At 51.7% G+C, this 27,798-nt stretch overlaps 14 protein-coding genes across 14 annotated transcripts; 7 read left to right on the top strand and 7 right to left on the bottom strand.

The window, feature by feature from the left end:
- Positions 1-2,029: 2,029 nt before the first annotated feature.
- On the top strand, positions 2,030-2,953 carry EDD37DRAFT_418186 (uncharacterized protein). The gene has a single exon (XM_062812552.1). It carries the CDS (start codon positions 2,204-2,206, stop codon positions 2,855-2,857), a length of 654 nt encoding a protein of 217 aa, XP_062670482.1. The 5' UTR covers positions 2,030-2,203; the 3' UTR covers positions 2,858-2,953.
- Positions 2,954-4,121: 1,168 nt separating this feature from the next.
- EDD37DRAFT_650465 (heterokaryon incompatibility protein Het-C-domain-containing protein) lies at positions 4,122-7,190 on the top strand (the record flags this gene model as incomplete). Its single annotated transcript, XM_062818258.1, has 5 exons — positions 4,122-4,209; positions 4,272-4,401; positions 4,451-4,488; positions 4,564-4,702; positions 4,751-7,190. The coding sequence occupies 5 exons, from the start codon at positions 4,122-4,124 to the stop codon at positions 7,188-7,190; spliced, it is 2,835 nt and encodes a 944-aa protein (XP_062670481.1).
- A 381-nt stretch (positions 7,191-7,571) lies between these two features.
- EDD37DRAFT_650464 (uncharacterized protein) lies at positions 7,572-8,234 on the bottom strand (the record flags this gene model as incomplete). Its single annotated transcript, XM_062818257.1, has 1 exon — positions 7,572-8,234. One exon carries the CDS (start codon positions 8,232-8,234, stop codon positions 7,572-7,574), a length of 663 nt encoding a protein of 220 aa, XP_062670480.1.
- Positions 8,235-8,370: 136 nt separating this feature from the next.
- On the bottom strand, positions 8,371-11,188 carry EDD37DRAFT_418153 (chloride channel). Its single transcript, XM_062812551.1, has one exon. The coding sequence runs from the start codon at positions 11,058-11,060 to the stop codon at positions 8,508-8,510; it is 2,553 nt and encodes an 850-aa protein (XP_062670479.1). The 5' UTR covers positions 11,061-11,188; the 3' UTR covers positions 8,371-8,507.
- Positions 11,141-12,484, top strand: EDD37DRAFT_631435 (DNA polymerase epsilon subunit 4). The gene is made up of 4 exons (XM_062816655.1): positions 11,141-11,603; positions 11,654-11,739; positions 11,790-11,880; positions 11,929-12,484. Exons 1-4 carry the CDS (start codon positions 11,540-11,542, stop codon positions 12,249-12,251), a joined length of 564 nt encoding a protein of 187 aa, XP_062670478.1. The 5' UTR covers positions 11,141-11,539; the 3' UTR covers positions 12,252-12,484.
- Positions 12,485-12,691: 207 nt separating this feature from the next.
- Positions 12,692-13,635, top strand: EDD37DRAFT_609578 (ubiquinol-cytochrome c reductase iron-sulfur subunit; the record flags this gene model as incomplete). Its single annotated transcript, XM_062815141.1, has 3 exons — positions 12,692-13,067; positions 13,145-13,313; positions 13,383-13,635. The coding sequence occupies 3 exons, from the start codon at positions 12,692-12,694 to the stop codon at positions 13,633-13,635; spliced, it is 798 nt and encodes a 265-aa protein (XP_062670477.1).
- A 3-nt stretch (positions 13,636-13,638) lies between these two features.
- On the bottom strand, positions 13,639-15,655 carry EDD37DRAFT_418064 (Mdm33 family-domain-containing protein). Its single transcript, XM_062812550.1, has one exon. It carries the CDS (start codon positions 15,483-15,485, stop codon positions 13,968-13,970), a length of 1,518 nt encoding a protein of 505 aa, XP_062670476.1. The 5' UTR covers positions 15,486-15,655; the 3' UTR covers positions 13,639-13,967.
- Positions 15,656-15,710: 55 nt separating this feature from the next.
- On the top strand, positions 15,711-16,881 carry EDD37DRAFT_417952 (HAD-like domain-containing protein). Its single transcript, XM_062812547.1, has one exon. The coding sequence runs from the start codon at positions 15,918-15,920 to the stop codon at positions 16,746-16,748; it is 831 nt and encodes a 276-aa protein (XP_062670475.1). The 5' UTR covers positions 15,711-15,917; the 3' UTR covers positions 16,749-16,881.
- Positions 16,882-18,803, bottom strand: EDD37DRAFT_417953 (3-hydroxyphenylacetate 6-hydroxylase). The gene has a single exon (XM_062812548.1). It carries the CDS (start codon positions 18,595-18,597, stop codon positions 17,014-17,016), a length of 1,584 nt encoding a protein of 527 aa, XP_062670474.1. The 5' UTR covers positions 18,598-18,803; the 3' UTR covers positions 16,882-17,013.
- Positions 18,804-19,373: 570 nt separating this feature from the next.
- Positions 19,374-20,798, bottom strand: EDD37DRAFT_417958 (oxidoreductase). The gene is made up of 2 exons (XM_062812549.1): positions 20,530-20,798; positions 19,374-20,483 (listed from the first exon to the last, which is right to left on the bottom strand). The coding sequence occupies exons 1-2, from the start codon at positions 20,704-20,706 to the stop codon at positions 19,434-19,436; spliced, it is 1,227 nt and encodes a 408-aa protein (XP_062670473.1). The 5' UTR covers positions 20,707-20,798; the 3' UTR covers positions 19,374-19,433.
- A 125-nt stretch (positions 20,799-20,923) lies between these two features.
- EDD37DRAFT_417918 (uncharacterized protein) lies at positions 20,924-21,812 on the top strand. The gene has a single exon (XM_062812546.1). It carries the CDS (start codon positions 20,966-20,968, stop codon positions 21,659-21,661), a length of 696 nt encoding a protein of 231 aa, XP_062670472.1. The 5' UTR covers positions 20,924-20,965; the 3' UTR covers positions 21,662-21,812.
- On the bottom strand, positions 21,794-24,252 carry EDD37DRAFT_694748 (Sec1-like protein; the record flags this gene model as incomplete). Its single annotated transcript, XM_062820090.1, has 2 exons — positions 21,879-24,252; positions 21,794-21,817 (listed from the first exon to the last, which is right to left on the bottom strand). The coding sequence occupies exons 1-2, from the start codon at positions 23,913-23,915 to the stop codon at positions 21,794-21,796; spliced, it is 2,061 nt and encodes a 686-aa protein (XP_062670471.1). The 5' UTR covers positions 23,916-24,252.
- EDD37DRAFT_631427 (adenosinetriphosphatase) lies at positions 24,253-26,935 on the top strand. Its single transcript, XM_062816654.1, has one exon. It carries the CDS (start codon positions 24,440-24,442, stop codon positions 26,738-26,740), a length of 2,301 nt encoding a protein of 766 aa, XP_062670470.1. The 5' UTR covers positions 24,253-24,439; the 3' UTR covers positions 26,741-26,935.
- Positions 26,936-27,159: 224 nt separating this feature from the next.
- EDD37DRAFT_650453 (uncharacterized protein) lies at positions 27,160-27,576 on the bottom strand (the record flags this gene model as incomplete). Its single annotated transcript, XM_062818256.1, has 2 exons — positions 27,160-27,383; positions 27,522-27,576. 2 exons carry the CDS (start codon positions 27,574-27,576, stop codon positions 27,160-27,162), a joined length of 279 nt encoding a protein of 92 aa, XP_062670469.1.
- Positions 27,577-27,798: the final 222 nt, after the last annotated feature.

Below are 27,798 nucleotides of genomic sequence, written 5' to 3'. Positions count from 1 at the left end.
GCCATTCTCTGCATCGTCCTAGAAACAAAGTACACGAATACAAACCTCACGCTGCAAACCTCAATCAACACGAGTGCAGATGTGTCCCTCTCTGTAGACCATGGATACCTTCGCGATAACGGTCGGCTCTCCGATAGCGCCCATACACACCGCGTGATCGAGTACGACGATATTCGAGCTCGATCGTTGCTTGTGGTCGTCCATTGCACGGAGACAAGAGAGGGCATGGAAAAGTGGGAACAGGGGGATACCGACAGCAGAGGCCCAGTCAGCGTGAACCCAAAGGGAGTCCACTGAATTGTCGCAATGATGGAAACTGGTCCCTGGATAAGGTGTACTAGGAGACTGCAGCAGACATCAGCTCGCCGCGGCGCGGGTAAGTTAAAGCGTGAGCCGCAGGGTGACAAGAACCTGGAAATGAGAAGAGTGTATTAAATTGAAATCGCGAGTACGAAGTATGTTGCTTTTAAAGCCGCACCGACTGGATGAGCGCGCTGCCAATGTGTACACTTTGCTTGTCCGAGGAATAGCCAGGTACGGACGTCTAGAAAAGAGTGCAGCGTTCAGGAAAAACCATGATCCGGGTGACCTATTTGCGGCAACTCTACGATAGCGATGGCGTCAAGCAAGAGCACCAGATTGGTGGCATATTTTGAGCATCGTAAAAGTGATTGGGTAGTAAAAACGTGGTTGTGTCATAGAGCGCTCTCGCTTCGGCTAGGTATGCTGCACAGTGCAAGGATGGTGGTACGCCGGAACTCGATCTGCTCCGGACCTTTCCTCAAGAAGCCGATAGTTATGCGTCCAAGGCAAAGTGTCAGGGTTCCCAACTCATGCACATCAATCGTGGCAAGACCGCAAGAGGAAGATCGACGGTACACATCATCTCCCAAAAAGCAGGACAAAACATCAGTACTCGTAGGGGACGTCAGTTTACCTCAATCAAGATTCATTCGAGACAGGAGGAGATGAGAGCATCCCCTTGGAGATCTCAGGAGTTGTGCATTGAGCAAGCTTGATGTGGGGTACTGCCTTGTGATTGCTGAGACAGCCGCGGTCTCACAGGACGACTACTCCGGACTGTGTAAAGCATCCTTCATAAAGCATTGGGCAGTTGTACCCTGGATTGTTCCATATGCAGCTCTTGATTGTCTGAATAAAGTAGACCTTCTCTTCCAGATGAAAGCAAATCGGGTGGAACGACAATCGAGGCTGTACATGCATCGAGCCGCCAGGCGGGAGGGAAGTAGACAGGTACGGAAAAGGCTCGATCGGCAGGGCCAGAACCTGTTGGTTGTGCCTTGTGTTTGGGAACGACGTCAACCTCGCGGTCATCCGGGGCTGCATAAAGGTTGTGATGGCTGGTGGTGATTCGCTCGAGTGGTGAGATAAATGGAGAGACCCAGTGGGCAGAGAGTGGTGTGTGGGCGAGGTGTTTTGTTCGAGAGGGATTTGAGGAGGGGCGCAGCCTCAGGCCATTCTCCAGTCAAACTGCAATGATTCGTCCACAAAACGCTCGAACTTTGTGCCAGGACAAGATTAGGCTAGAATCCACATTCCAATGCTGAGAGGTACGCCCAAACAATGGTGAGTGGTATGAAAGGTACGCCCAGGATGTGGCAATTGGACGATCAATCCCCAAAGGACCTTTGCCGTAACCAAGCCATTCTCTTCTTTCTTTTGGCCCTCTTCCCGGCGGCGACCGCCCCAGCTGCATCACTAGCCCGGTCGTTAGTGCAAGGCGCATGGACTCGACTGATTGGCCCTGGAACTGACGCTTGCAAGCCAGGGAAAAGGCACGCGAGGACCACAACCCAACTGCAGGAAGCTAGTAATACTACTACTGCCCTGTAGCCCGCCTGCCCTTCCAATTCTTCCCCCCAAGTTCATCCCACCGCCTGTTCTACTCGTACAATCCATCCATCTTTCATCACCGCCATTTCTACAATCCATCTCGCCATCCTTTTTACCTGCCACCAAATCGCAAATCTTCCATTTTAATAACTCTTTCGCTACGGACAGTTTCGTTTCTCTCTCGACAAAGCTATCCGGATAGTTCGATTTAAGGAGGTCCAATTTCCCATCAGCTGACCACCGTCATTGTTTTGCCACTGTTTCGATTAGCTGCAACCAGCTCAACTGCGCCTTTATTCTTTCACAAACACCTAGAAACAAGGCTGCGAATCAGATCAGAACTGCAATCATGTCGACATTTTACTACCCTGGCCATCATCAACAAGCCACAAACCCTCACCCGATGCCTCAGACTCATAACCATCATGGCCGCTCCCGGAGAGCCCCTCGCATATCTGCCTCTCACAACAACCAACGACAATACCGTGCGCCCAAAATCGTTAAAGAGGTGGTCATAACCGAGGCTCCTACACTTTCACAATACCGCCAGAGATTCGAGGCAGGCCGGTCATTCGATCTTGACGATGACATGGAGTTTTGCCCGAACCTTTTGACCTTCGACGAGGTTGGTGATGAACCTCTTTCGTCCTCGACATCTCTTGCTGACTATTTGAAGCGACAGTCAGTAACTTCAGGTTCTTCTGACCGATCTTCATTGTCAAGTGGCTCGCCCGACTCGTCACCTCTTCAGACTCAGATCCAACCTCAACAAATAACACCTTCGCTGTCCATCTCCTCTGCTGCAACATCGGCATACATCGTTTCTCCTCCGACTTTCACGAGCAATAACAACCACCTCAAAATTCATCAACCATCGGCGCTTCGTTCCCGTACCAACGCCATTCCGATTGTCAACCCTTCCACCGGCAACCGCATTGCAAGCCCACCATCATCCATCTCGCCAGGTATGATGCAGCAAACAACTGCCGCTCGTCGGTGGTAAGAGATCTCACCTTGTTGTGCTCTTTCCTCCGTGCTTGTGGTTGTCGTGTCGCTGTATTCGTCCTTGGTTGATGTCATGATGTGGTCGTTTTGCTTTTTGCTTGCCGGTGTCCAACGACAAATTTATCCTCCTCTCAATCTACTCTTCTCACTGTATATATGTATCTGATGAACCCGACATAAGTTGTTCTATTCACCGAGCGAAGAAAGTCATAGCGATTTTGACGATGTTGACATCATGATACCAGCCATTTGTTGAAGTTACGAACCGGGAGTGGAGTATGGCGGCACAGCGATGCACAAAAAGACAATCTGAATTTTTTAGCATGGAGTTATCAAGCACATTCGAGGAATAAGAGATCATGATAGACGACTACTATCATGCAGCATCATTGGCGGTGTTCAATTTACATGTGGCTTATTGGGAGTTGATTTTGCTTGCACATTCGGAATGGGTTGGATGTCAGACGAGAGATACAAATGATACCAGATGGTTCTTACGGGGTTCTGACTAGGTTATGTGGTATCGACGACACGAATGGACATCTTATGGCTACGGCTGGGCTAAAAGAATGAAACGAACGCTTCACAAGACCAACTGTATCTTGTCTAGCAGATGCTGAAGGTTATGTTACCGCCGCTCATGAGGTGTATTTCTAGTCATAGATGCCGAAAATATGATTTTTCATTCTGTTGAAAAGACTCTGTTAAATCTACAGCACTGTATCCGTGAGATTGAACGCAACCCCAGTTGTCGTGTAGGGCACCTATTTGTTGCCAATGCAGGTCCGCCTCCAAATGAATAGATGAGACCGCCTCGCTATGGACGCGTTGGTCAGCTCTGCAAGGTACTGGATCTGTGTCTTCGTATGTGGCAGTGCCTGAAGTCTTGACTCCACCATTAAATCAGGCTGAACATAAAGCAAGGCGGAAGCAGCCAAGCACGATATCCAGATGTGGCAAGCAGAGCGACGACATCAGGCATGCCAATTCTCTCGGCATACGTGGGGGATTTGTGGCTATTCACCTCTTTTCGAAGGATGGCTTACAATAAGTTCAAAGGTGTCACTTTCTGCCGGCAAGATTCGTTTGCGAGCAGTGTTGATCACGGTGAAAGAGCGTAGATCAGGTCGGTGTGAGACTCGTTGCTGCATTTTATATTCCTTGGCCTTGGCCAATATCACAATCTCACCTCAACTAACAACTTCTTCTGCTTTTGCCATATCCTTATTTCTTGGTTTCGAGACCCGGGTCTGCCAGCAGCTATGGCTTTCCTGAGCAGGAATGTCGGCTTGATTCTGCTGCTAGCCCTAGTGTTGTTCACTGCTCGAGCACATGCATTCGGAGCGGGAAGTATGTTCGATATCCTAATCTCCTGGACACGTGGGCTGTTATACTGACTTGTTCGACTTCAGACATCGCTTCCATCTCATCTGTTGAGGGCAAGAACTGGCGTCATGGAGACATCGAGGATGTGCTCAAGACTATTGCTTGCATCAAGCACCACAAATGGAATACCATGATGATCAAGCGGGTTTACTTTGGGTATGTGCTGGTCATTGGGAGCGAGGTGAACTACTAACGCATCGGCCAGGAATTGGCTTAGGGACTACAGTCAGGCTATGGACACAGGTGAGAGAATCCCTTCGCCGATACCTGGACCACTTATGTGGGAGCCTCGTTAAGACGGTGCTGACAACACTCTAGCGGCGCTGAAAAAGGCACAGCCAGAGACGATCCGTATTCTCGTATGGTTGCTGTCCTTCCTCGGATTTGGTTATGCTACGGCAGAGTTTGAAGTCACCTCTGAAAGACTTGGTGTCTATCGACCGGAGGAACACATCGAGTAGGTAACGCTGATCGTGGTCGAGGCTGGATGAGCTAATCGTGGCAGCAACCCAAAAGACTACAATGAGAACGAGGATGCTCGACCATATGACGCTCGACTGCGTGCCCCTGTCCGTGAGATCGAATTACAAATCGACCCTGAGACTGGCATGAAGAACTACATCGCAAATGGCAAAGGAGACTGGGCCACAAGCACGGCGTACGTGAAGTACAGTTTCGAACGGAGTATCCATCACGGCCGTCTCTACATGAACGGATCCAGCTTCTTCAAGGGCAAAGATGCAGATCTTGCAGAGGCATTGAGATGTCTCGGTCAAGGCCTGCATACATTGGAAGACTTTGGTGCTCATACAAATTACGTTGAGCTTGCATTGAGAGAACTGGGCTATCACAACGTCTTTCCTCACGTGGGAACAAACACAATGATCAATCTCCATGGCAAGCAGGTATACCCTCTTGTCACAGGGACATTTGGAACAGTGGATTTCTACCACTCTGTGCTCGGAGAGGCTACCGACCACTTCACACAGAGCGAAGTCAATGAGATGGACGATGCTCTGGGAACAGCGCAGCAAGCGGCACATTCGTCAAATCCCTTATTTACACTTGTGAAGCTTCTTTCGAAGGTTCCAGGCACCAGGGAGCTCTGTGATGAAGCAGAACAGCTTCAGGCAAGTTCTCAAGCACAAGCTCGCTCCTTGGGTGGGCAAGATCTCGGTGCGCAAGGAGCCTTCAGAGGTGCAGATGATTTTGGTGGCTCAACTCGTGGGTTCAACGATTGGGACACCAGCCGAGCTTCTCAGCCTGGTTTTCCTCCTCAATATCAAAGCCATGATGCTGGTTCCTGGAATGCTCCGCAGCAGGACTACCAGCAACATCAGCAGAGTTGGGGCCCACCGCCGCATCACCCTCAATGGCAGGATCAGGGACCACCGCCGCCATTCCAGCAACACGATCAATTTGGAGGAACACAGAACTGGCAGCACCAACAAGGACCGCCGCCTGGTGCCTGGGACCAACAATCACAATCACAGTCATGGAATCAGCAGCCTCCCATTCAGCATGACCAGCACCAACAGCCTCCTTCGTCATCCACGGCATGGGATCAGCAAGCGCAAACGCAACAACCAAGTCAACAGCCACATGAGCTGCCAGCGACACAGCAAAGCACAGCGGGTCAGACTACCCAGCAACAGGTCACTGCTCCGGCTGGTCTACCAGGAATGCCCGATTTCGACCCAGCCAAGACGATTGCTCAGATCTACCCCATCCTGGTGTTCCGAGACAAAGTGGTTCGCACTATCAGTGCCATCATCGAGAAGATCCCCGGCCTCGAAGCGTTAGTGGAACGCATAACCGAGACATTGACAGTCTTCATCCTGTCACTTCTCGCGCCCTTCGTCCGTCCAGTCATAAACGCCATTTCCAAAACCCTCCAGGTCGGCAGCACAGAAGTCGTCAACTCGTCAGGCCAGCACCAATATGAGGTGTGGACCAACGCCAGCAGTTCCGATCCGACCCACTCCATGTTGAGTAAAGACCACTTCAGCAACATCCTCAACGAGCCTGCAGGTCACGTTGCAGCTGAAATTCTCAAGTTCATCGCTCCTCGCGTTCTGTACGCCTGGGAACATCCCAACGTCCCTGTCGACCAAGTCATGCGTGATGTTGAGGGTATCTTCCACCATCCTGCAATTCGGAACGAAAGTCTCGAAGTGCACCGTAACATGTTCCGTGCTGTCAAGGACTGGGTTGACCGTATGCCAGACAGACAGAAACTGAACAATGTGTTAAGTTCGGAGTCGGTGCGCGCGGGTAAGAACCACAAAGCTGGCGTCAATCCGCATACGCAGCATGGCAATCAGCAGCAACAGCAACCACAACAGCAGTCCCAATTTGGTGGACTGGGTGGATTTGCAAGCTTCCTGCCTGGCCAGCACCAACAGCAACAGGGCGGCCATTCGAACAATCCGTTAGGTATGGTCGGAGATATGATCGGCAACTTCACACACTTGGGAGGTCAACAGAAACCGGCATCAGGCCAACAGCAACATGGCGGACTAAGTGACGTCCTCAATATTGCTGAGAAGTTGCACGTTCCGGGCGTGCACAATGTACAGAAATACTCGAAATACATGAGCGGATTTGGCGGTGGCCAGCGTGGTCTCGATGACGATGATGGTGCCAGTCAGTTCCGAGCCTTCGAAGGAAGCGAGATGGGCGGGTCGAGAGAGTTGCAGGAGGCTGCGGCTGACGGAGACCGGGCTGCCCAAGACCGGGACCTGGCGTCTCCTAGTCCGATGCCTATGCCGGCTCCGGCAGGATATGAGCAGTATGCGACACAAGATCCAGGATATTCGTATGGCTCTGGCCAAGGTGAGCAGGATCAGTATCAATATCAGACGAACTACCAGGATCCGTATCAGCAGGGAGATCATGGCGGCAATCAAAGCTATGGTGGAGGTGGCTACTATGGTGGGCGGTGAATGATGCCCCAAGCTCCTGATGAGATCAGACTCTACGCAACGAATGAAAAGGACTTGAGAGCACGACTAGTGTGCTGGTTGCATGGATGGCCTAGATGGCTTTGCTGTAGAACGGTATTCGATCAGAGCTTTAGACACCGAGCCAAGCATAACAGGTGCTTAGTCTTGACACCTCGTGCTTGAATTGTCACTATTCTAAGGTGCATATCCAATATGGCTGAATATCCCGGTCTCGCCCTTCAACTATTCCAGCTTGATCCACTGCGACAACCTGTAGCCATATCCCGCTCCCAACTCAAAGCCAGTCTCGATTGTCAGAATCGTCAACCACCATACTCCGTGGCTGCTTCCAGTGGTCCATCACCATCAATCAGATCATGTTCACGATCGTTCGATGCGATCCAACCCTGCCTCCTCCGCCTCATCTAGCAAAAGACACCCAACCATATCGACAACCTCACTAAGCACCTCAGTCTTTGCCCTTGACCGCCGAACCTCTCTGGAGTAAACCTCACCTAGTTCCTCGACAAGACCTCTCATTTCCGCAAGACGCTCAACGAGTCTCTCATTATCCCTCATCGCCGCGTCACTGTACTTTTCTAGTGCCGCGACGTGCGGTAGTACAGAGTGTACGACGAAGCGGTACAACATTGTGGTGTGAGCGGAGAGGAACTCGTGCGTGGCGTCGCTGTGCTCAGCAATGGTCAGGGAGGTAAGTGTTTCGTGCCAGATGGTCAAGTCGGCGAGGTTGGCGGCGATGAAGGGCGTCTGGGGCAAGTGGTTGAGATCGGTCGGGGTCGGAGAAGGAAGGCTGTTGTTCTCATACTCGTACTCGGGCTCGGGCTGACAATCATGATCAAGATCGCCGATGCCGCTGTCATCGCTGAGGAAGGTGCCGTCTTGTATGGCGGTGAGTTCGTCTTCCAGAGTGTACATCCTGGACAACGCCGAGGGTGATCGGAACTGTGATAGATCGGAGTCGGGAGCTTGAACGAGATCAAGATCTGGGTGGTCGTCGACACTCAGAGCTGCGGGAGAAGACATGGTTGAGCTGTTGCCTACGAGGTTTTGATGCTGCTGGGGAGGAGGGATGGGTAAGGAGTCCTTCAGGGCAGCGAGTAAGTGAGTTCAGGGGCGGACCAGGGAGTTGTAAGTAGACTAGGAAGACTTATACAAATGACTCACCTCTCAGAGTATCAGGGAAGACGGAACTGAGATGAAAACGTGAGAGCAGACAAAGATAGATCGACGACGAAAGCAAGATCGGACAACAGTGACAGAGAGCCCTCCTGAACAGAAAGATATAGTATACTGCGCTCATCTAGTGTTCATTTCGACGCCGTCCCGCTCGTGGTCCGCCAGATCTTCCGTGCCGTCCAAAATCTCGTGCTCGCGTCTATAGTCGTCCGCAAAGTCATGTCTTGTATCGTTTCCACTTACTCGAGCCCATCCATTTGCGACATGCGGGTTAAGCCTCAGCTTCCCTCTCGAAAGGTTATTGATCTTGTCGGCGAAGTACTCTCCAACCCTAGCGAGTACATCCACGAACCTGTCGTGCTGGCCGTTGGAGTCATCCCTAAGGGCAGCGGCATGTTCCTGAGCTTCGACTTTGAACTGATACTTCAAGCAGTCTTTGACGGTAACGAGCCCCTCGAGTTGGCCGTGGTGGTCGACAAGAATAACTCGCGGACCCATCTTCTTGAAAAGCTCCATGACCGTCTCCAGTGGCAGGCGCGGATGGATGGTGATTGGTGTAGAGTCGACAAATGGGCTGAGATCCAACGTCTGCAGAGCCATAGAGTCGAACGTGATCGCCGGTGTAAGTGGTGCTGGTGTCTCCGCGGTATCTTCGCGTTCGGTGACGAACGAGCATTTTGCATCTGTTGCTAGCATGCCTTGCTTCCTGGCTCGCTCGATAGCAAACTGTAGTTCTGTCCTCCCGATGTATCCGAGGAGTATTCTGGAATCTCCGTCTTCCACAACGGGAAAGCCAGAATACGCGGTGTCGTCCAACAACTTCTGAACGGCTTTAACTTCCATGCCAGTCGAGAAGAGCATGCTGATATTTCCAGTCATAACCTGAGACACAGGAACCCCGAATGTATGCTCTTCTTTGTTGTCAAGGAAAGGGAATCCATTGAACCATATCATCTGGTCGGCTATACCAGCTTTACTAAAGCGGTCGCCGACTGCTTTGGTGACTCCGACCACAATCATGGTAGGGAGGATATAGGTCAAGGCTCCAGTAAGTTCGAACATGATGACGGTGACCGAAATCGTGAGATGCATGATTCCACTCAGGGCTGCTCCGGCTCCTAAGAAGGCGTACGTGCCAGGGGTAATGCATGGCACATCTGGCTGACATGCCGCAAAGAACTGTGAAGCAGGGAACGACTCATGTAGCCACTCCACGATCATCCCGAGTGCCCTGCCAAAAGCGCTCCCGATTGCCATACTTGGCACGAAAATGCCTGCTGGCACCTTGCAGCCATAAGAAATGATGACAAGGAATATGCGCAAGAACGTCGCAACGAGCAGGGAGGTAACAAGCGGCCACCTGTTCTGCTTCTCACACAACCCGTTATAATCATAATCACCTTCACACTCCCGAAACAAGACTTCCATCATTTCGGTCATGTCGATCCGCAGGAACATGTTCGGATAACAGAGAAGAGCCGTGGCACCAGCAAGGATGGCAGCTTCCTGAATCGGGTACTTCGACAGATATTTCTTTCGAAATGCTTGAGCCATGAGATTCCACTTGATGACGAAGGCCCCATAGAACCCGCCAAATATACCGAGAATGATGTAGAAGACGATCTCGAAGAAATGCCAATCTCTGTCGTACTTTACTGAAAACATGACGAGCTGTCCGGTCCGGAAAGGGTTCATGGCACTCAGCACGGCTGTCGCGACAAGAGCACAAAAGTAACTCCTCCAAAGCGTCTTCAAGGGAAAATGCGAGGCCATTTCCTCCAGCGAGAAAAGCACACCACCGATGGGGCTTCCAAATGCCACAGCCACTCCCGCTCCCGCCGTAGCTGTCAGAATCTCTCTCGTCTTGGACGCACTTCGCTTGTACTTGTCAAAGAACCGTGAAATGACATTGCCGACGCATACCGCATAATGCACACTCGGTCCTTCTTTACCGACCGACAGTCCCGAAGCAATCGCAAGTGGTAGACATATAGACTTGATGAGAAAGGTCCAGAATCCAAGGAATCCTTTCATGATAAATCCGGCAATGATGCATTTGATCTCCGATATACCTGAACCGGCCGCGTACGGTGCGTAACCTTTGACCAGATACGCTGAGATGAATGCCAGGAGGACGGCAAAGATGGCATAGATGAAGTAATTGGCGACTGTGAACGAACTCCATCTCCTCCATTCATCACATCCTGATTCGGATCCAAAGCAGCAAAAGTCCTCGTTCAGATAGAAGGCTGTGGTACAATAGCCCATCTTGATATCTGACAGCCATTCTGTGATGATGTTCAAGACTGCAGCATTGAGACCAATGACGATCCCAACCAAGGTGATGACGATCCAAGCCTGTGCAGCATCGTAGGATTCCCAGAGTTTGCGCCGCCATCCCAGGACACCATCTCGTTCGAAGAATCTGGATTCTTTCCGCCTGGCACGCCTGCGCGATTGTTCTTGAGCCGCATCTTGAACCCAGTCAATGGTGGTGAAATCTTCATAGCGTTTTATCTCTTCAATCTCTTCTGTAATGGCCTGTTCCGCAGGCGCGATATCTGGGGTCGGCTCCCCGTGTTCGAGACTAGAAAGGCGCCGGGTGAATCGCCTGGACGACAGGGAGGGTCGGGCAGAAGAGGTAGACGCCGAAATGGAAACGCGCGAGGTCATAACATCGGATTATCGATCATGGCCATCTATAGGTCGTCCATAGGAGTGAGAGGCTTGGGATGATGCGAATGCTGTTACGGAGTAGACCCTAAGGTGTATTCGTAGACGAACTGTCCTCCGATCGATTCACTTTTCCGCTTTGGGACGTGCCCAGGTCGCTGCCATGTGGATTCCTCGACGCGACTTTGACCTCAGATACTAGCTTTCTACTTGAACAAGCCATATTTGACAGACTCAGCAAATACTCCTCTACTCAAAGTGCACAATTGCGACACTATATGCGCTTTTGAAGTTGACCCTCATCAAACCCGCTTCACGTAGTGACGCGAGTTGATGCTCGCGGGCTAAGGAGACAGGCAAGGCTCGCTGAAATCATCCTGTCCATACCTTGTTGGTCGTCGCATCGAAATCTCTTTTGGCAAAGACACGCCGAAAGTCCAGGGGACAGGCAGTACCATCGCAGACTTCCAAAGGCCATTATGCCTTATAATAATGCCCCTATCGAGCCCCCGGAGGAGATAACAGGCTCGTCTGTTCTTCCATGTAAGTCCCAGCAAGGCTTGATGAGCATGTCCATACTAACCGCATATCAGTGGCTCGTGTTAAGAAGATCATTGCCATGGATGAAGACATCGCTCAGTGCTCTACCACTGCTGCCTTTGCTATATCCATCGCTACGGTGCGTCATATCAGGACGTCTTCTTTGTCACGCGTGCTGATGTCCTCTAGGAGGAATTCGTGCGCTACTTGGCCGAACAAGCACACAATGTGGTAAAATCGGAACGAAAACCCCGGCGGAACATCGCATATAAAGATATCGGTAAGGGATGAATATGGAAAACGGAAGAAGTATCTAACAATCTCGCAGCCACAGCCATATCACGGATCGACAATCTCGAATTTCTTTCAGACACAGTACCGAAGACGAAGACTTATCGGCAGTTCCGAGAAGAAAAAGCACAGGAATCCGCCGCAAAAGCGTCCTCGTCAGGAGTCACGACGAATGGCATGAATGGTGACAGCGGAACGGTTTCAATAGAAACTATGATGAAAAACCAGCAACAGAACGGCGTGAATGGCATCAATGGATCTTCGAACGGCGGCCATGGTAGCCCCATTGCTCATAGATCAGCTCATCAGCGGACAGGGAGTCATCCAGATCCAATTCGAGATATCGAAATGACGGATTGAATCGACGAAAGAGGGGGTTAGATGCCATTTACGTGTTCTGTATCCGTCGCATTGACGATGGACGGGTTCTTTATGGAGTTGACGGAAGCATTCGCAGGATCAACATTGCCGGCATTGGTTGATGTATGTCTAGAAGTATGACTGCAACGAGGAGATGGCGATGAGGAAAAACTTGTATATAGTTACACAAGTAGTCATGGTCGCGAAGTCCATCTGGAATTGTTACAAGTTCAAATTATGTCGGTGCTTTATTAGAGGTTGGAAGGGCCGACTTGATCCTGGCCAATCACAGTTGAGATATAAAATCGCAGCTTCTTTCCTCAGCTTGGCATTGCCTCTCTGCGTTTCCTGGCTTCCATCATCGCAATTGAAGGAACATTGGATTCCTCAAGCTCCTCACCTCGCCCTTGACGACCTCTCTCTACTCAGCATCCGTCAGCATGCGTCCAGTTCCAGCTTCCGCAGGCTCTGCCTTGCGCAACTGGACCCGACACACTCTCCCCAGCTCCTCGTCACAAACTTCCCGTCTGGCCGCCGTGTCCGCCACAGCTTCATCCCCGAGTGGTCAACGACGGCTACAAACCAACGAGCCCAACCCCGCGGCTAGCTCAAGCTTCTCAAGCCCTTTCAGCAGTCCCAGCGGCGGCCATCCTCTACATAGAGCCGGCAACCCCGACAAGTATGACACCACCAAGATCCCCAGCTTCAAGCACTATGCTTCTCCCACACCCGAAGTGACGAACCGAGTCTTCCAATATTTCGTGGCCGGATCAATGGGTCTGCTCGCCGCAGCTGGCGCAAAGAACACCGTGCAAGGTACGCAAGAAACGCATTTCGAGCGGACATCGGTTCCTGGGGGAAATATAAGCTAACAATACGCGATTGAACCACAGACTTCCTCGTCAACATGTCCGCGTCCGCCGATGTTTTGGCCATGGCTAAAGTCGAAGTTGACCTTGCTGCCATTCCTGAGGGCAAGAACGTTATCATTAAATGGCGAGGCAAGCCTGTCTTCATTCGTCACCGAACAGAAGATGAAATCAAGGAAGCTGAAGCAGTCAAGTACGTCGAGCTCCTGCAGCATCCTTCTTTCCCAGAAGACGGAGTGTAATACTAACATCACTTGTCCAGCCTATCCGTCCTCCGTGACCCTCAGAAAGACGAAGACCGTGTCAAGAAACCCGAATGGCTAGTGATGGTTGGTGTCTGCACACATTTGGGTTGTGTCCCCATCGGCGAAGCAGGTGATTTTGGAGGCTGGTTCTGCCCGTGCCACGGTTCACACTACGACATCTCCGGACGAGTAAGAAAAGGTCCTGCGCCATTGAACCTCGAGATTCCCGAGTACGAATTCCCAGAAGACAACTCGCTAGTCATTGGTTAAGGTGTTGTTTTTTATACTGGTGTATCGCGCGGCGAACAAGTCTTCTAGCAGTGCAGCAGGTGGAATGACCTGGGCTACACCACAGCTCGACGAGGTGGTTAGCTAGATTCTGTACATATTAGAGCAGGAAAGAGGTGCCTGGGGTCAAACGTCCAACAATCCTCCAGGAAAATGTGAGACAAATTCCCATCAAATCGTGTATCTTAAGGCCACCAGACAACAGTGTGCCAGTGATGTGAGATTTCCTGTTTTATGTACATTTTGGTGTCGTAGATTACATGTTCTATACATTGAGCGGCGGACCGCCTGTCTAGGAGGATCTTGACCACATCTCACCTCGGCCGAAAGAGCACGAACAGCAAGCCCATAAGAGCCATGCCACCGGCCACGCCCTCCATTGCAACAGTAGTCAACTCGCGCTGCGTGAGCGTAACTTTCTGCTCGTCACTGATCCGCGCACGTACCGTATCTTCATACCACGCGAGCGGAGAGTCCGGCGGTGTCCACCGCGATCGTTCCCACCCATGCGTGACTTCAGGCGTGTCGACTGGTTCATCTGGCACAAGCGTCTCCGGAGAGCCGCTGTTGACCTCCTCCGCGGCGATCTCAGCAGTAGCCACATCTTCGACAACTTGTTCAACCTCCTCTTGGGATGGCGTTGTAGCTGCTGGAAGTGTCTCCTCGGCGGTCTGGGTGGCGGTAGCCCCGGAAATCGCATCGACGATCTGTTCGGCGATATTGTCTGCCACGGCATCGACCTTCTCAGTCCCAGCAGATATCGCCGCCGCCGCAGCTGTCTGGTTAGGTTGCACGGGAGGCGTTCTATCTTCATTGCGTTCTTTCAACGCCATCTCGACTTTCTCTTCGAAGCCCTTGACCAGCCTCTTCCTCCGCCACGGCTCGACCGCGATTTGAAAGACCACGAACAGCAGCACGTTCAAACCCATTAGACCCCACGTGCCCCATGTCGACATCTGTCTGATCTTGTCGCTCCAGATCTGCTCTTCATGATATCTTGCTAGAATCGCTCTGGCGAGTTTGGTCGATGCCTCCTCGTAGCGCGCCTCGGCTTCTTGGACCTCCGTTTGCGCCGCTGCTTCGACTTGCTCGTTGGCGTGGTCGGAGCGGTACAGGCTCGTGAAGCGTTCCAAGTCCGCGGCGGACCAGGTGTGCTTACGGTGTAGGAGGTCGTTGACCTCGCGTTGTGTCTGGCTCCGCGTGGCTATGGCTTCACTGTACCGGGAGCGGGCGTCTTTGACGGCTTTTCGAGACTCCTGCACCACCAACTCTTGATGTTCGATCTCGTTTTTCAGCTGTTCGATACCCGAATAGCCTGTCAGGTCGTTCAATCTCCGTGACGCCGTGAAGACGTGTGTTTGGAAATTGTCCATAAAGTGGGAGAAGCGTTTCCGTAGGTGTGAGTACCGGGACGAGGAGTCGGAGGGTAGAGCGTTGTCGGCATGACTGGGTTGTTGTTTCGGCTTAGGGGGCTTTTCGTCGTGTGGCCTGGCGTAGACTATCGAGGACGACTCCGGTATCGTATGGACGATGGTCTCGTCTCGTGCGTTCTTAAGTGTTTCTTCGGGTTGCGCAGCTCTGTCCGCACGAGCGTCCAGGCTGTCGTCGATTCGATCTTTTGCATCTTGCACTTTTCGTTCAATCTCTGGTTTGTGGTCGCTATAAAATCGAGCTTGAACAGCTATTCTCGACCGTTGACATGGCCATGCTTGCGGGGCCTGCCGTACTACCGAGGAAAAATGGCGAGGTTGTGGAAGATGTTTGTGGGCTGGCTTCGCAGCTCGAAATGCGGACCATATCGTCTGAGATAGCCGCAGCGGAGCTTGCTGCATGTCGAGCAGCACTGCCAAAATCTCTATATCACCCCGGGAAAAGTCGTCTCCCACAGTTACCACCCTCAAGTGCTCCGTCCGCACCAGCTTCTACAGCTTGGATACAAGCATTAGCATTGATTCTCCCCGAAGTATCGGCAAATACAGAAGGTGAGCCGAAGCACGGAAATGACGCCGATCGCGTCCCGACGTCATTCTGCTTGTGGTTCCTCTTTCGGGCTTATTCCCGCCAAAAAATATCAAAGACTGGGGCAGTGGGCATTGGCTTGAGACGAGCTTGTCTCCTGGTTGACGATCATCTAATATTGGAAAAGAACAAAATTCTACGGCAGCTAATCCTCTGGCATAAGTCGAAGACATAAAAAGCCTGCTATACCATTAAACTTCGTCTTGAACCAACCCATATCTCATCACCAACAACATCCCTTCATCATGCCGTTCCCAGAGACTCTCAACGCGAAACCCCGCGTAATCTTCTTCACCGATTTCGACGGCACCATCACTCTCCAAGACACCAACGACTTCATCACTGACAATTATGGCATGGGCTACGAGCAACGCCGTAGTCTCTTCCACGCCGTCATCGACCACAGCGACAGCTTCCGCAACACATTCCAAAAGATGCTCGACTCCTGGAAGATGCCGTTCCCCAATGTCCTCGAGATTTTACGGGACAACATCTCCCTGGACCCGTACTTCAAGGAATTCATGGTGTGGGCACGCGCGCATCATGTCCCCGTGATCGTACTGTCCAGCGGCATGATCCCCGTGATCGAGACCCTCCTAAAACACCTGCTCGGCGAGGAACTCATGCAGGACATTGAGATCGTGGCCAACGAGACCCAACTCCGCGCGCCAGGCAACAGCCTCGACAAAGCAGACGGCTGGACCATCAAATTCCACGACGACTCCGGATTCGGCCACGACAAGTCCCTCACCATCCGGCCGTACGCGGATGCCATCGCTAAAATGCCCCATGACGAGCGACCGACGTTGCTGTACGCTGGAGACGGGGTGAGTGATTTGAGCGCCGCGCGTGAGACGGATCTGCTGTTTGCGAGGGCTGGCCAGGATCTCATCACGTACTGCGAAAACGAGGGCATTCCCTTCACCGAGTTCGAGAGCTGGGAGACCATCCTCAACGAGACAAAGGACATTTACGAGGGTGAGGTGACGGTCAAGAAGGTCGCCGAAGAAGGATTGAAGAGGCACAGGACGAACTCGCTCGAGCAGAATGGGCATATGCGTCCGACTGTCAGATAGACAGTGCTGGATTCGTAGCGGCATCAACTGAGCGTTCCGAGAAAAGATAGACTTTTAGCGATAGATAGACATCAAGACATGTGATGACAAGATAGCCATGACGCAAAAATGCCAAAAGGTAAATCATGAGCATACAAGACGAATTCGGGTACAATGTACAATGCCACTCTAAGAATGCAATGATGAGGAGTATTTCCACAACTCCAGTTCATGCAAACGAGCAAGTAAAGTGCTACAGCGAATAGCTGTTGTATAGACCCGCAAATCAATGCTTCTCCTCGACAAAGTCATCCAAAGCCTGCCTCAGCACGGTTTCGTTCCGCGGCACCAGTTTGACTGTATACCGTTTCGGCACGCTGACAAGCTGCGTCTGATCCTCAACACCCTCGACAGGGTGAGTATTCATGACCCCACCATCCACAGCTCTGGCATCCTGGATGTCAAACGCAGACAGCATGCGCAAGTAGATAGTGTACATCTCGCGGTTGGCCAGCAAACTTCCGGCGCACATGCGATAGCCCAAACCGTACGTGAACAGAGGTGCATCGGGCTGCTCCAGCCAGCGTTCAGGTCGGAACACCTCAGGGTCCGTCCAGACTTCGTCGTCCATATTGCATGACCAAGCGTTCAAAAATACCACGCTGCCCGAGGGGATGGTGTGCCCATTGTAAACAACATCCTTGACCGTGCCGCGTGGCAAAGACAGTCGGAGCACGGTGTAGAAGCGCAACAGCTCGCGCACGAGAGCACAGATGTAAGGAATGGATTGGTCATCGTTGGCGTCGCAGAGGATCTGATCTTCGGGATACACGGCGCGGATCTCCTTCAGAGCCTTTTCTTGGATATCGGGTCGTTGTGCCAACAATGCCATTGACCATGCGACAAGTGTCGTGAGCGTGTCTAGACCGCCAGAAAGCATGGTCAACGAGATGGAAATGAGCTCTTCTTGATTGAGCTTGGCTTCCTTGTCGAGGATGATGTTGGCTTGGATGCATGGCTTGTGCGTGCCCTTGGCCATGCGGTCGTCTAGATCATCATTCAATTTCTTTAAATATACGTCTCTTCGCTGGCGCATCTCGCGTGCATGAACTTTACCAAAGTTGAATGGGTTAAGCCGAAGGAGAGGTAGGTAGTCTTGAAGGTTGCCTGTAGTCGAGCGGAACTTGGAAACCTCTTCCTCAACATGAGTAATTTCACCAAACAATTTATCATTCTGTGATGCCATTCTTGTTCCCCAGTTCAACGTCAACGCCAGTGACAAAGATAGACGTTGAATCATCGGCATAGGATCTACCGGCTTCTTGCCGGAATCGCCGTATGTCAAGAACTCCTGCAAAAAGTCGCGAGTCTCCACATCGATGTGTGGAATGTAGGTTGCAACGCTGGGCTTGTTCAGAGCGCTCGCCGCGCCCTTCCTCCGACGCTTCAAACTCTCGCTGAATGGCGATGTTCCTATGGTTGTTCCTGCGGTTGAGCTAACAACTTTGTGAAAGGTGTAGAACTCCGGCCTTGAAGCAAGCGCCTGGGAGTTGGCGCCAAATATCTCTCTAGCAGATTTTGCCGAGTTTACCACGACGACAGGAACATTGCCCAGCATAATTTGATAGACGGGGCCGTACTTCTTGGCCCACTGACGATACTGCTCAGCTGCATTGACTCGAATCTGATGAAGGTTGCCAATCATAGGCAGGCCCGGAGGACCACCGAATCCAGGAATTCGAACCTTGGTTCTTTGTAATTCTGTGATGAGCAGGTATAACAATGCAGAAGCCGCGGTAAAGTAAGCTAGGAATAATAGTGGAGAGTTTTGGGCAGCGCCCGCGATGAATGTGAAGGTTTTGTCAATCATGATGATTTGCCGTCGCTTGAATGACCGTGTAGTGAACGGGAGACTGATGTCTAGTATGGAACGGCGTGAAGGATATCACCGTCTTGGGAACAGAGGATGTTGGACCATATAAGTCAGTCACGACCAGTGTCGACCCCGGAATGGTTGCGTGAAGTGGGGATGGAGAAATGCCTGGGTGCAAACTTGTGCCTCCAACATTCCGATGGTTTGTGGAGGCGCGGAATCCCACCGCCTCCTATGGGAATTGTCCCATTACGAGAGTCGACAGATCCATTATGAAATTCTAGGGGTTCTGTCAGTGTGCGTTGTATTGCCCACTGACTATCAAAAGCAAGCCGTGCGGAAGCCACTGATTTGGGTTGATCAGAGCCTAGATGTCTTGCGGGTCTTGAACGCCTACTCGACGGTGATATGTTTCTCTGTACCACGCATGGTGCAGTATCGTGGGTAGACCACTGTGACTGCATCGAGTATACCGCCGCGGACTACTCCGCCCGCCAAAGAAGCCTTGCTCCGCCAGATGGCGAGAGACAGACAGGCAAATGGGCCCAACAGCAGCAGCCGGATGTGGAGTTTGTTTGTTCTCCATTCAAGGACTTAATATGTCGTTCCATCTGTGTATCATCTCGCCCTCATCGTGCGTGTCCTGCGGAAATGCTTCCAACTGGTTTCTTGGCCTCGATGTCGAGTCATCCTTGGAGTTTCCCACCGACTTGATTGCTTCTGATGCACACCTTGAGGTCGAATGTAGCGCAGGAAAGATGTCTCTGATATGCAACCTAATGTAGGTCGGCCTGTACCTCTATTCGAAGATGGTAGGTGGCTGCTAGTTGGGCTCATTTCGCTTTGCGGCTCCTTCTGGACCCCGCCGTGGCCTCCTTCTTGCCGGCGGAAGAAACCGGCGTGCCGTCTGCGGCCGGATCTGGCACATCATTCTTGTTCTTCTCTGCCTCTTTCTTCGCCAGAGCCCGTTTGACAGCGCCTGCTTTCTCCAGCTGTTCGATTTGCTTTTCACTAAATTCCCACAGCTTCTTCGCAACCTCTTCATGCTTGACTTCGGGTCTTAAAGGTTCGTATTCTCTGCATTCTTTGATCATTTTTCCACCAGCTCCTCGTCCGTATTCAGCTTCCATGGCCGCGAGAAGGTAACTCTGAGCACCTTGAACAGGCGACTTGAGGATGAGCCACCATAGTGGCCAGGTCACCAGATACAGAAAGAGACCCCATATGAGACCTCCAGACAGCCACCTCCTTGTGCCAGGAGTGCGACAGAATCCAGGATCAATAATGAAAGCCCGCGCGTTGTTGACCTGATTGTCAGGACGTTTGTATGAATCAAGGTGTTTCTGGAATGCATATGCAAATGTCATGACGGCCAATTTGCTGCGCGCGTAGGAAGTGCTGCCAGATTTTGACGTAGACTCGGTATGTTGCAGCTCCAGCTTGCCTCCAATATAGCTGCTGCATGTACTAAACAGAATTCTTACATCTCTGTCTGGTGGTTGTGCTCGAATGGCGGGTGACAGGATGCTCAGGAGGTGGAAGCTGCTGAGATAGTTGATAGCCCATTCTGCTTCGAGTCCGTCCAGCGTCTTTTGACTTGTACCAAACCAAGGCGTCATGACGTTGGCGCAGAGAACGATCATATCCAATCGTCTCGGAGGGGCATTATCAACCCATTTCGTTGCGAAAAGCCGTATCGAATGAAGTGAGGACAAGTCGACTTGCTCCGCATATATCAATTCGTTGTTGGTGATAGTTCGCACATCTTCAATGTAGTCCACGAGGAATGGGTCGGAGGGAGCATGATGGGTCAAGAGAATGATCTGGGCGCCTCTTGTTGCGAGCTCTTGTACTATGGCGGCACCTATTCCTGACGTACCTCCCTAGACACTGTCAGATGTAACTCGAATATTGCCCAGGTCTGCGTACCGTCACCATCACCACCTTTCCGTGCATCACTCGTTCGGAACGACATCTTGCACCACCAAAATAAAACTTCAGGAGGGCTACCACGCCAATGGCAGCCGCGGCCTGGGCCACAGTCCATGTGTGTGGGCTACTCAAGATTTTCCGGCCATAGCCCTCTGCCAGCAGATCGATGGGCATGATGTCGTCTCCCCCAATAAATAAAAACGCAGGACAAGAATGGCCGAAGCGTGGCCTGCGTTGACATATGATCAAAAGTTGCGGAGGCCGGGAGGATACAGTGAGTTGCGCCTATCACAAGCGACGGGTGCCTGGAAAGCTTAAGTAACGGAAGTGACGCCACATACCTGGAGTCTAAGTACAGTAGCCGCATGTCGTTTTTTTATGTTCTTTAACACTTTATGACACTCGGCAACTGGTGACAGTCACTCCCGCCAACATGGCAGATGAGGACGAAGACTATTTCTTACCGGTGCAGGATCAGCGTGTGTTCGGTGCAGGCATCAAACGCAAGCGTATCGCATTCGTGCCCGCTTCATCGTCAGAGTCTTCTATCCCTAGTACTACCAAACCACAGGAATCGACGAACATCGCGTCCCGCTATCTCTCGATCGTCTTACCCAAAGAGAGTCGCAAAGTAGAAGAGCCTGACGAGAAAGAATTAGAGCAGGTGGCTACAGAAATATGCCCAGTGTGCAAGCAACCTCTATCTTCGTCAGACGATACTGTCACTACCATAGACACTCATGCCCACGAATCCTCAATAGCGCATCAAGTTTGTCTCCAGCACATACATCCTCCCTCACATCTGGACAGAGAACATGTTGGAGTCAAATACCTGGAGGCCTACGGGTGGGATCCGGACAGCAGGGCTGGCCTGGGTGCCCGGCAGGAGGGTATTCGCATTCCCATCAAACCGAAAGAGAAGCATGATACTGCCGGTCTCCGAGAGATCGTGGAAGATGACGGCAGAGGCACGAAGACGAGGATCAAAGTGAAAAAGGAGGACAGGGTCATCAGACTTGATGCCAAAAAAGTCCGAGTCATGGAAATGGAGGCAAAGAAACGCGCAGAGAAATTTCGGAAGTCGTTTTACGGTCCGGATCTAGAAAAGTACTTGGGACCCAACAGCTGATGCATCCGATGCACAACGCAGTTTTGCTCTATGTTCAGGAGGAACGCCACCTGCCTACGACGCCACGCTAAGTCTTGAAAAGCATAGGCTAGTGCTTCTTGAATAACCCGAGGTGGTGTTTCTTCTCTTTTTTCAGCTTTCCGGAGCCCTCTGATGCTGACGGAGACTGGTAAGTGGCCGGGGGTTGTGGTTGTGGCCGGGCAGGCGCCGTGCCCACACCCGGCCGAGTGCCATTCTGTGGTCCTCCAGCAATATTCATCCTTTGCATGGCCTCCGTGGGCGGCCTCGTCGGGTCAGACGGTCTACCATTTGGAGGAGCTTGAGGTCTTGCGGGTTGTTGGGCCTGTGGAGGAGGCTCCGAAATCCAGGCAGGTAACTTGGGAGCCGGTCGATCCGCGGGTAGGTCTAACTGTTTTCGACCGGTACTGAGAAGGCTCACTTGCCGCAAGAAACTCTTCGGTGTGTGCATATGAGTGGTTGCTAGGAAGATTTCCTTTCCAGCCATACGGGATACCTCGGAACAGGCTCTGGCTTCAGCATATGTCGCGCCGCCCGCCATAAATACGATAATTCGCTGACGGGGTTTGTTCGACTGCGACCGAGTCTGCGCCCATGTAGGTTTTCCGGCATTCCTCAGAGACGTCTGGGAAGTCATGCCGGCCATGTTGGGATCATTCAAGTGCGGCTTGACGGGAGGGAACACGGTTGTGTCCAGAGTCCCTTGACACTGCTCTTCAAGCATGTACCTTAGAGCTGGTTCAAACCGCGACAGGCTAACTTCCTCAACGTTACCGGTATCTCTGATGCGCGGTGGAAATAAAGGTGGTGGTGGTAGTGTGGTATCCTTCAGCTGCTTCTCAACTCGCGCACCTAAGGTGATAAGGTTGTAAATGATCTCCCCATCCATTGGTGAGAGCTGGCCGTGACAACGTAGCTTCTCAATATCACCACGGAGAATGCCACTCCTGTACAATATGTACAATATTAGAAGTCTCACACGATCTTCATGAATGACACTGTCGTCATCCAGCAGCCGCACGATTTGATCTGCCAGGTTTTTGGGCCTCTTGTTGTCTTCGTCCATGCCGGTAGAGAGCGACTGTTCGACGGATACCACGTCTAACAATTTGTGGTCTGCGAATATTTTGGCACACTTTTCGGCCATGTCAATATGTAGAGAGAAGGCCTCCTTGCCTTCCTGGAATTCAGGGAGTCCTGCTAACATATCTTTGATGGTGTTGATACTAGCGGGCTGACCGTCGTTATCGGCAAATTGAGGATTTCGTGCTTGAAACTTCCTGAACTCCTCGCTTAGTTTCACTAGCAGATCTTTCATGTGCATATGGCGGTGGGCAACCCAGAGGTTGTCCTTCTCCGTGATCTCCACGTCTTTTTCTTCTTGGTCGGGCTGTCCCCGTCGGATAATGTTTCTATATGTGACTTTGTCGTCGTCATCTCTGATCGGGAGCAGATCCATGGCCATCGCTTGGTACGTGAGCTCGTGGACAAAGGGAGACATGAGATCCATGGACCTGGCTGTGAGTAGAAGTACTGCCCGTGGTCGAGAGGAAAGGTTTTGTGGAGGGAAATCGTTGCGTTCGTCGCGGGCATAGTTGTCCAATGCGGCCTGGATAAAACTTGCCAAGTGGTAACAGAGGACTTCTGCCGGGTGTCTATCGTGATCTCGAGGTTTGTAAAACCTGATAAGAGGATATTCGCCCAAAGAAACGCATATAGATACAATCTTCTGAGTCAAGGCGTCCAAGTGATTCTTGACCAGAGCATCGCAGGCGGGATGGTAGAGGAGGTGGAAACTCCACGGTTCTCGAAAAGTGATGAGGTTTGACTCTCTTGGGAAAAAGTCGATGTTCAGAGTCCGAGACTCGACGATCAAGCGTGCTCGTGACTCTGAACGAAAGATCTCTTCTCCTAACGCACGTGGTAATTGCGAAGTCCAAATCAGATGTGCCCGACGGTATCGTTTTCGCCCGAGGTCAGCCTTGAGACACTCGACAATGTGTGGCAGCGGAGAGAGCAGGTAGATTGCGTCTGTATCGGAGAGCGTCTGCCTGCGCTCTTCGATTTGTTCAATGTTGGTAATATTGGCGTTGAGTATGTCGTCTTCTCTCGTCACATTGTAAACGAGTTGCCTGCTTTGCTCGTCCAAGACCAGCACCTTCCAGTCTCGACCGCTGGTCGTTCGGATTGTGTCTAGTATGATACTTCGCTGGATATCAAGAATAGAGGTAGCCATGGCGGCCGCGGCGGATGGGGGATGTCGAACGAGTTCACATGCTCAGAGAATATGCTGCACCGTCCGTGCCTCTAGAGGTATTTCGTTTGCTCAAGAGGTCCCAAAGGATTATTGCAGGGGGTGAAGAATGGCCAAAGGTTGCAGTGAATCTCGCGATACCTTGGAACCTGGGGTACAGTACTGAAGCACCGGCTAGAGTACGGCTTGGGCCTGGTCTCCCGCCATGCCCAAATGTGGGACTTCGATCGAAGGGGAAAGCCAATAATGATGTATGGGAGAACTCTGAGTAAAGTATTCCGCAGATGCAGGTGGCGCCTCAAACATTTTTGATCGGCCATGCAGTGTTTGGTGAATGTCCATTCGTATACAATGACATGCGGACTCTTGATCTCTTTACGCTCGTCCTCAATAGCATGATCCCTCCTTCATGTTAGATTGCACGACCTCCCTCAACCTCCTTTTGGTCTCACGAATTCCCTGTCTTCCTGTCTCTCCTTCCTAAGATCGCCCGAACCTTATGGGCGATGCTCGGTCAGTCAACTCGACGAGGGCAATGCCTATTTTGTGCGTTTCGAGGCCTGGCTGGGCCAATATCGAAAGGACTTCGTGAAAGGTCTCGAGGCTACGCCACTCCTCCTCGTCAATCCTCGAGGGCAGGTCCCAATGTTCGAGTTCCTGCTGGAAAGGGTTCTTATAGAGCCGGCTTTATCAGAAAGACCAATAGAAGCCCCCCACAACTATCAGACGAGGAAGTTCTGTCGCGAGTCCGAACATGCTTATCGACTCTGAAAGACGATCTGCGCTCGACCGAAGCTGCGTCCGATTCCGACGTGTCGCAACTGGAAGCGCTCGACCCTACCGGGAGATACTGGGTTGACTTCAGGAAAAGAGTTGAGCAGACTTTGCGATCCAGAGGAGAAGACAAGAAACCATTGGATGATAAACTGGTCTCCGAGATTGGCGCGACATATCAGACGAATGACTGGCAGAAAGAATTGCAGAGGGCGCTTCACTTCGGCTTCATTGACTATGTCCTCGCCACAGGCGTGGAAGAAGGGACTTTTAGCAAATCAATCATTACGGACTTACGGTATCCCACGGAATGGTATACGGCAGCGCGCCAGATTCAACGAAGTGTGCATCTCCACATTGGCCCAACTAATTCCGGCAAAACATATAATGCATTAAAACGGCTCGAAGAGAGTGGGAATGGTTTCTACGCGGGGCCCCTGCGGTTACTCGCACACGAAGTTTTTTCACGATTCAAAGCAAAGGGGCTCAAGTGTGACTTGGTTACCGGTGACGATATCAGACGGGAAGACGATCCAGATACGAGCCTGTATGCCTCCACCGTGGAGATGGTCGATGTCTCGACACCAGTCGATGTTGGAGTTATCGACGAGATTCAGATGATAGCTTCAGAAGAGCGTGGATGGGCGTGGACTCGGGCCTTTCTAGGTGCAAACGCAAAAGAAGTCCATCTTTGTGGAGAGGCTCGTGTGCTCCCCCTGGTCCGCGAGCTATGCGCAGCAACAGGCGATACTTTGGAGATCCATGAATACAATCGACTGAACCCCCTAAGGGTGATGACAAAAAGTCTGAACACTGACCTGAAAAACCTGCGGAAGGGCGATTGTATTGTGACCTTTTCTGTCATGAACATTCACGCCCTCAAAAAGCAGATTGAACTTGACACCGGGCGCCACTGCGCCATCGTATATGGAAGTCTGCCTCCAGAGACACGGGCAGCGCAGGCTGCACTCTTCAACGACCCAGACAACGACTACGATTTTCTCGTCGCCAGCGATGCCATCGGCATGGGTCTGAACCTGAGCGTCAAGCGAATCATCTTCCACAGCGTGTACAAATTCAACGGCGTCACGCACGAACAGCTGTCCGTGTCGCAAATCAAACAAATTGGTGGTCGAGCCGGGCGGTATCGGACTGCTCATCAGGCTATGAACAACAATGCCGTCAAGTCGAAAGCCTCTCCAGACAGCAGTGTGGGCCTGGTCACCACCCTGAATGAAGAGGACCTGCCCATTGTTCGAGAAGCCATGAATGCACAAGATCCCCCGCTCCGAGTGGCAGGCATATTACCGCCAGGAGACTTCATGGAGAATCTGGCGGATCGACTACCGAAGGGTATTCCCTTCGAGTATATCCTCAGGCGTGTCAATGACTCGGCTACTCTGCACAAACGGTTCAAACTGTGCAGCATTCGCGATCAAAGTCAGATCGCACGCACCATCGAATCTGTTCGTGGGCTCTCGGTGACCGACCGTATCCAATACGTCGCTTCACCGTGTGGTACCGGGTCACCTCAAGTGGTGGCCGTCGCCCAAGCTCTGGCTCGATGCGTCGCCGAGAAGAGAGATGTGTCCATCATCGATGTTCCCGAGATCACTCTTGAAGTCCTCGAGAAGCCCATCTCCGGTGACCGCGAATACCTGGAATGTCTAGAAGATCTGCACAAATCCCTGGTTCTCTTCCTATGGCTCAGCTACCGGTTCCTTTCCATGAAGGATCGAGACACGGCGTTTTACGCGAAAGGACTCGTCGAGGATAAGATCAACACTTGCCTCGTGGAGTTCTCAGCCAACCCAGCCCTGCGAAAGCGTGTTCTTGCCTACAAGAAGAGAATGTCCGTTCCTGATTTACCGACGGATGGTACTGCTTTGCCCGAATCAGAGTCTCACCTCGATCTTCCATCGGGAGATGAATTGGCAGTACTTCCGGTGGACTGGACGAGGGGTGCGGAAAAAGCCGAGCTCGGCGAGTCCGATCCTGTGCAGGCCAGGAGTATGGCCGCGACAGCTGCATGAGATCCTGCAGTCAGCGTGCTAGTGACGCCGTCAAATGTACAATAACTATAGCTAATGCCGGTTTGTATGATAGATACACGGCATCACGAAGATTAATTCAGTGTGGTTTGCCTAGCCACAGGCTATGCAATGCAGGTACGAGTACTATGTAGACACAGATACCCCGCAAGGCCATGCAATACGAACAAGGAAACTCAATCCCCCAATAGTAATGCCATTTTTTGTTATGCTATTCGATCTTCGTCTACCATCGACTTTATAATCCCCATGCTATGAGAAATCACGACATCACCACTCCAATTTCACAGCTCATCCGTCATGCACCACTGCCCAGATTGCAACAAGGTTGCCGGTGGTGCATTGATCGCTCCTTTGATCGACACTTAATAGCTAAGTCACGAGACTTGTGGCTGAGCAGCTTATCGTTGAGTGACCACGCGATCGGCGGAACCAGCTTCAGGGTTGGCAGCAGCCGCCTCACGAGCAAGTTGATCTTCGGTCTTCTTGTTGCCGTGAGAGATCAAGCGGTGCAAGAAAGTGCCGGGTCTTCCTTGAGGGTGGCCGTCTTTCTCAGCGTCGTCGGCTTCCTTGTTGACGTAGGTGACGGTGTCCTCATCAGCAGAGTCGTTCTCCTCGAAGTTGGCTGTAACCTTGTTAGTATGCAAGCATGGCAAACACAGTAACAATACAGCTTGATGAAGGGATGATGAGTGTGTTAAAAGCAAGATGAGTAGCTGCAAGCTATATCTCGTGAGGTGTAGAGATGTAGAGGTGTACGTACGCTCTGGGTCCTTGTGGCTGACACGGCGCTTCAACTTCTGTCTGATGTTCTCCATGTTGAGTAGTCTTTCTCAAGAAGCTTGAGTGATATGAGGGTGAAGCTTTTCTGTGTAGTAGTACAGGAAAGGACAGATTTGGACAGGTTGAGAAGCTGAGAAAGGAAGAAGAGAGATGTAGAAGTAGTTACAAGTGATGGCGGGGTGAAGGGAAGGAGGGGCGGTCTGTCCCTGTCCAGTGCCTTGATAGACGACAGCTGCTTGCAAGGCGAAAGCTGTCCT

The sequence above is a fragment of the Exophiala viscosa genome (genome assembly GCF_022695815.1).
Source record: "Exophiala viscosa unplaced genomic scaffold EDD37scaffold_5, whole genome shotgun sequence".
NCBI classification, from domain to species: domain Eukaryota; kingdom Fungi; phylum Ascomycota; class Eurotiomycetes; order Chaetothyriales; family Herpotrichiellaceae; genus Exophiala; species Exophiala viscosa.
Note: the sequence above shows the minus strand (reverse complement) of the source record. Positions and strands in the feature narration are given on the sequence as shown.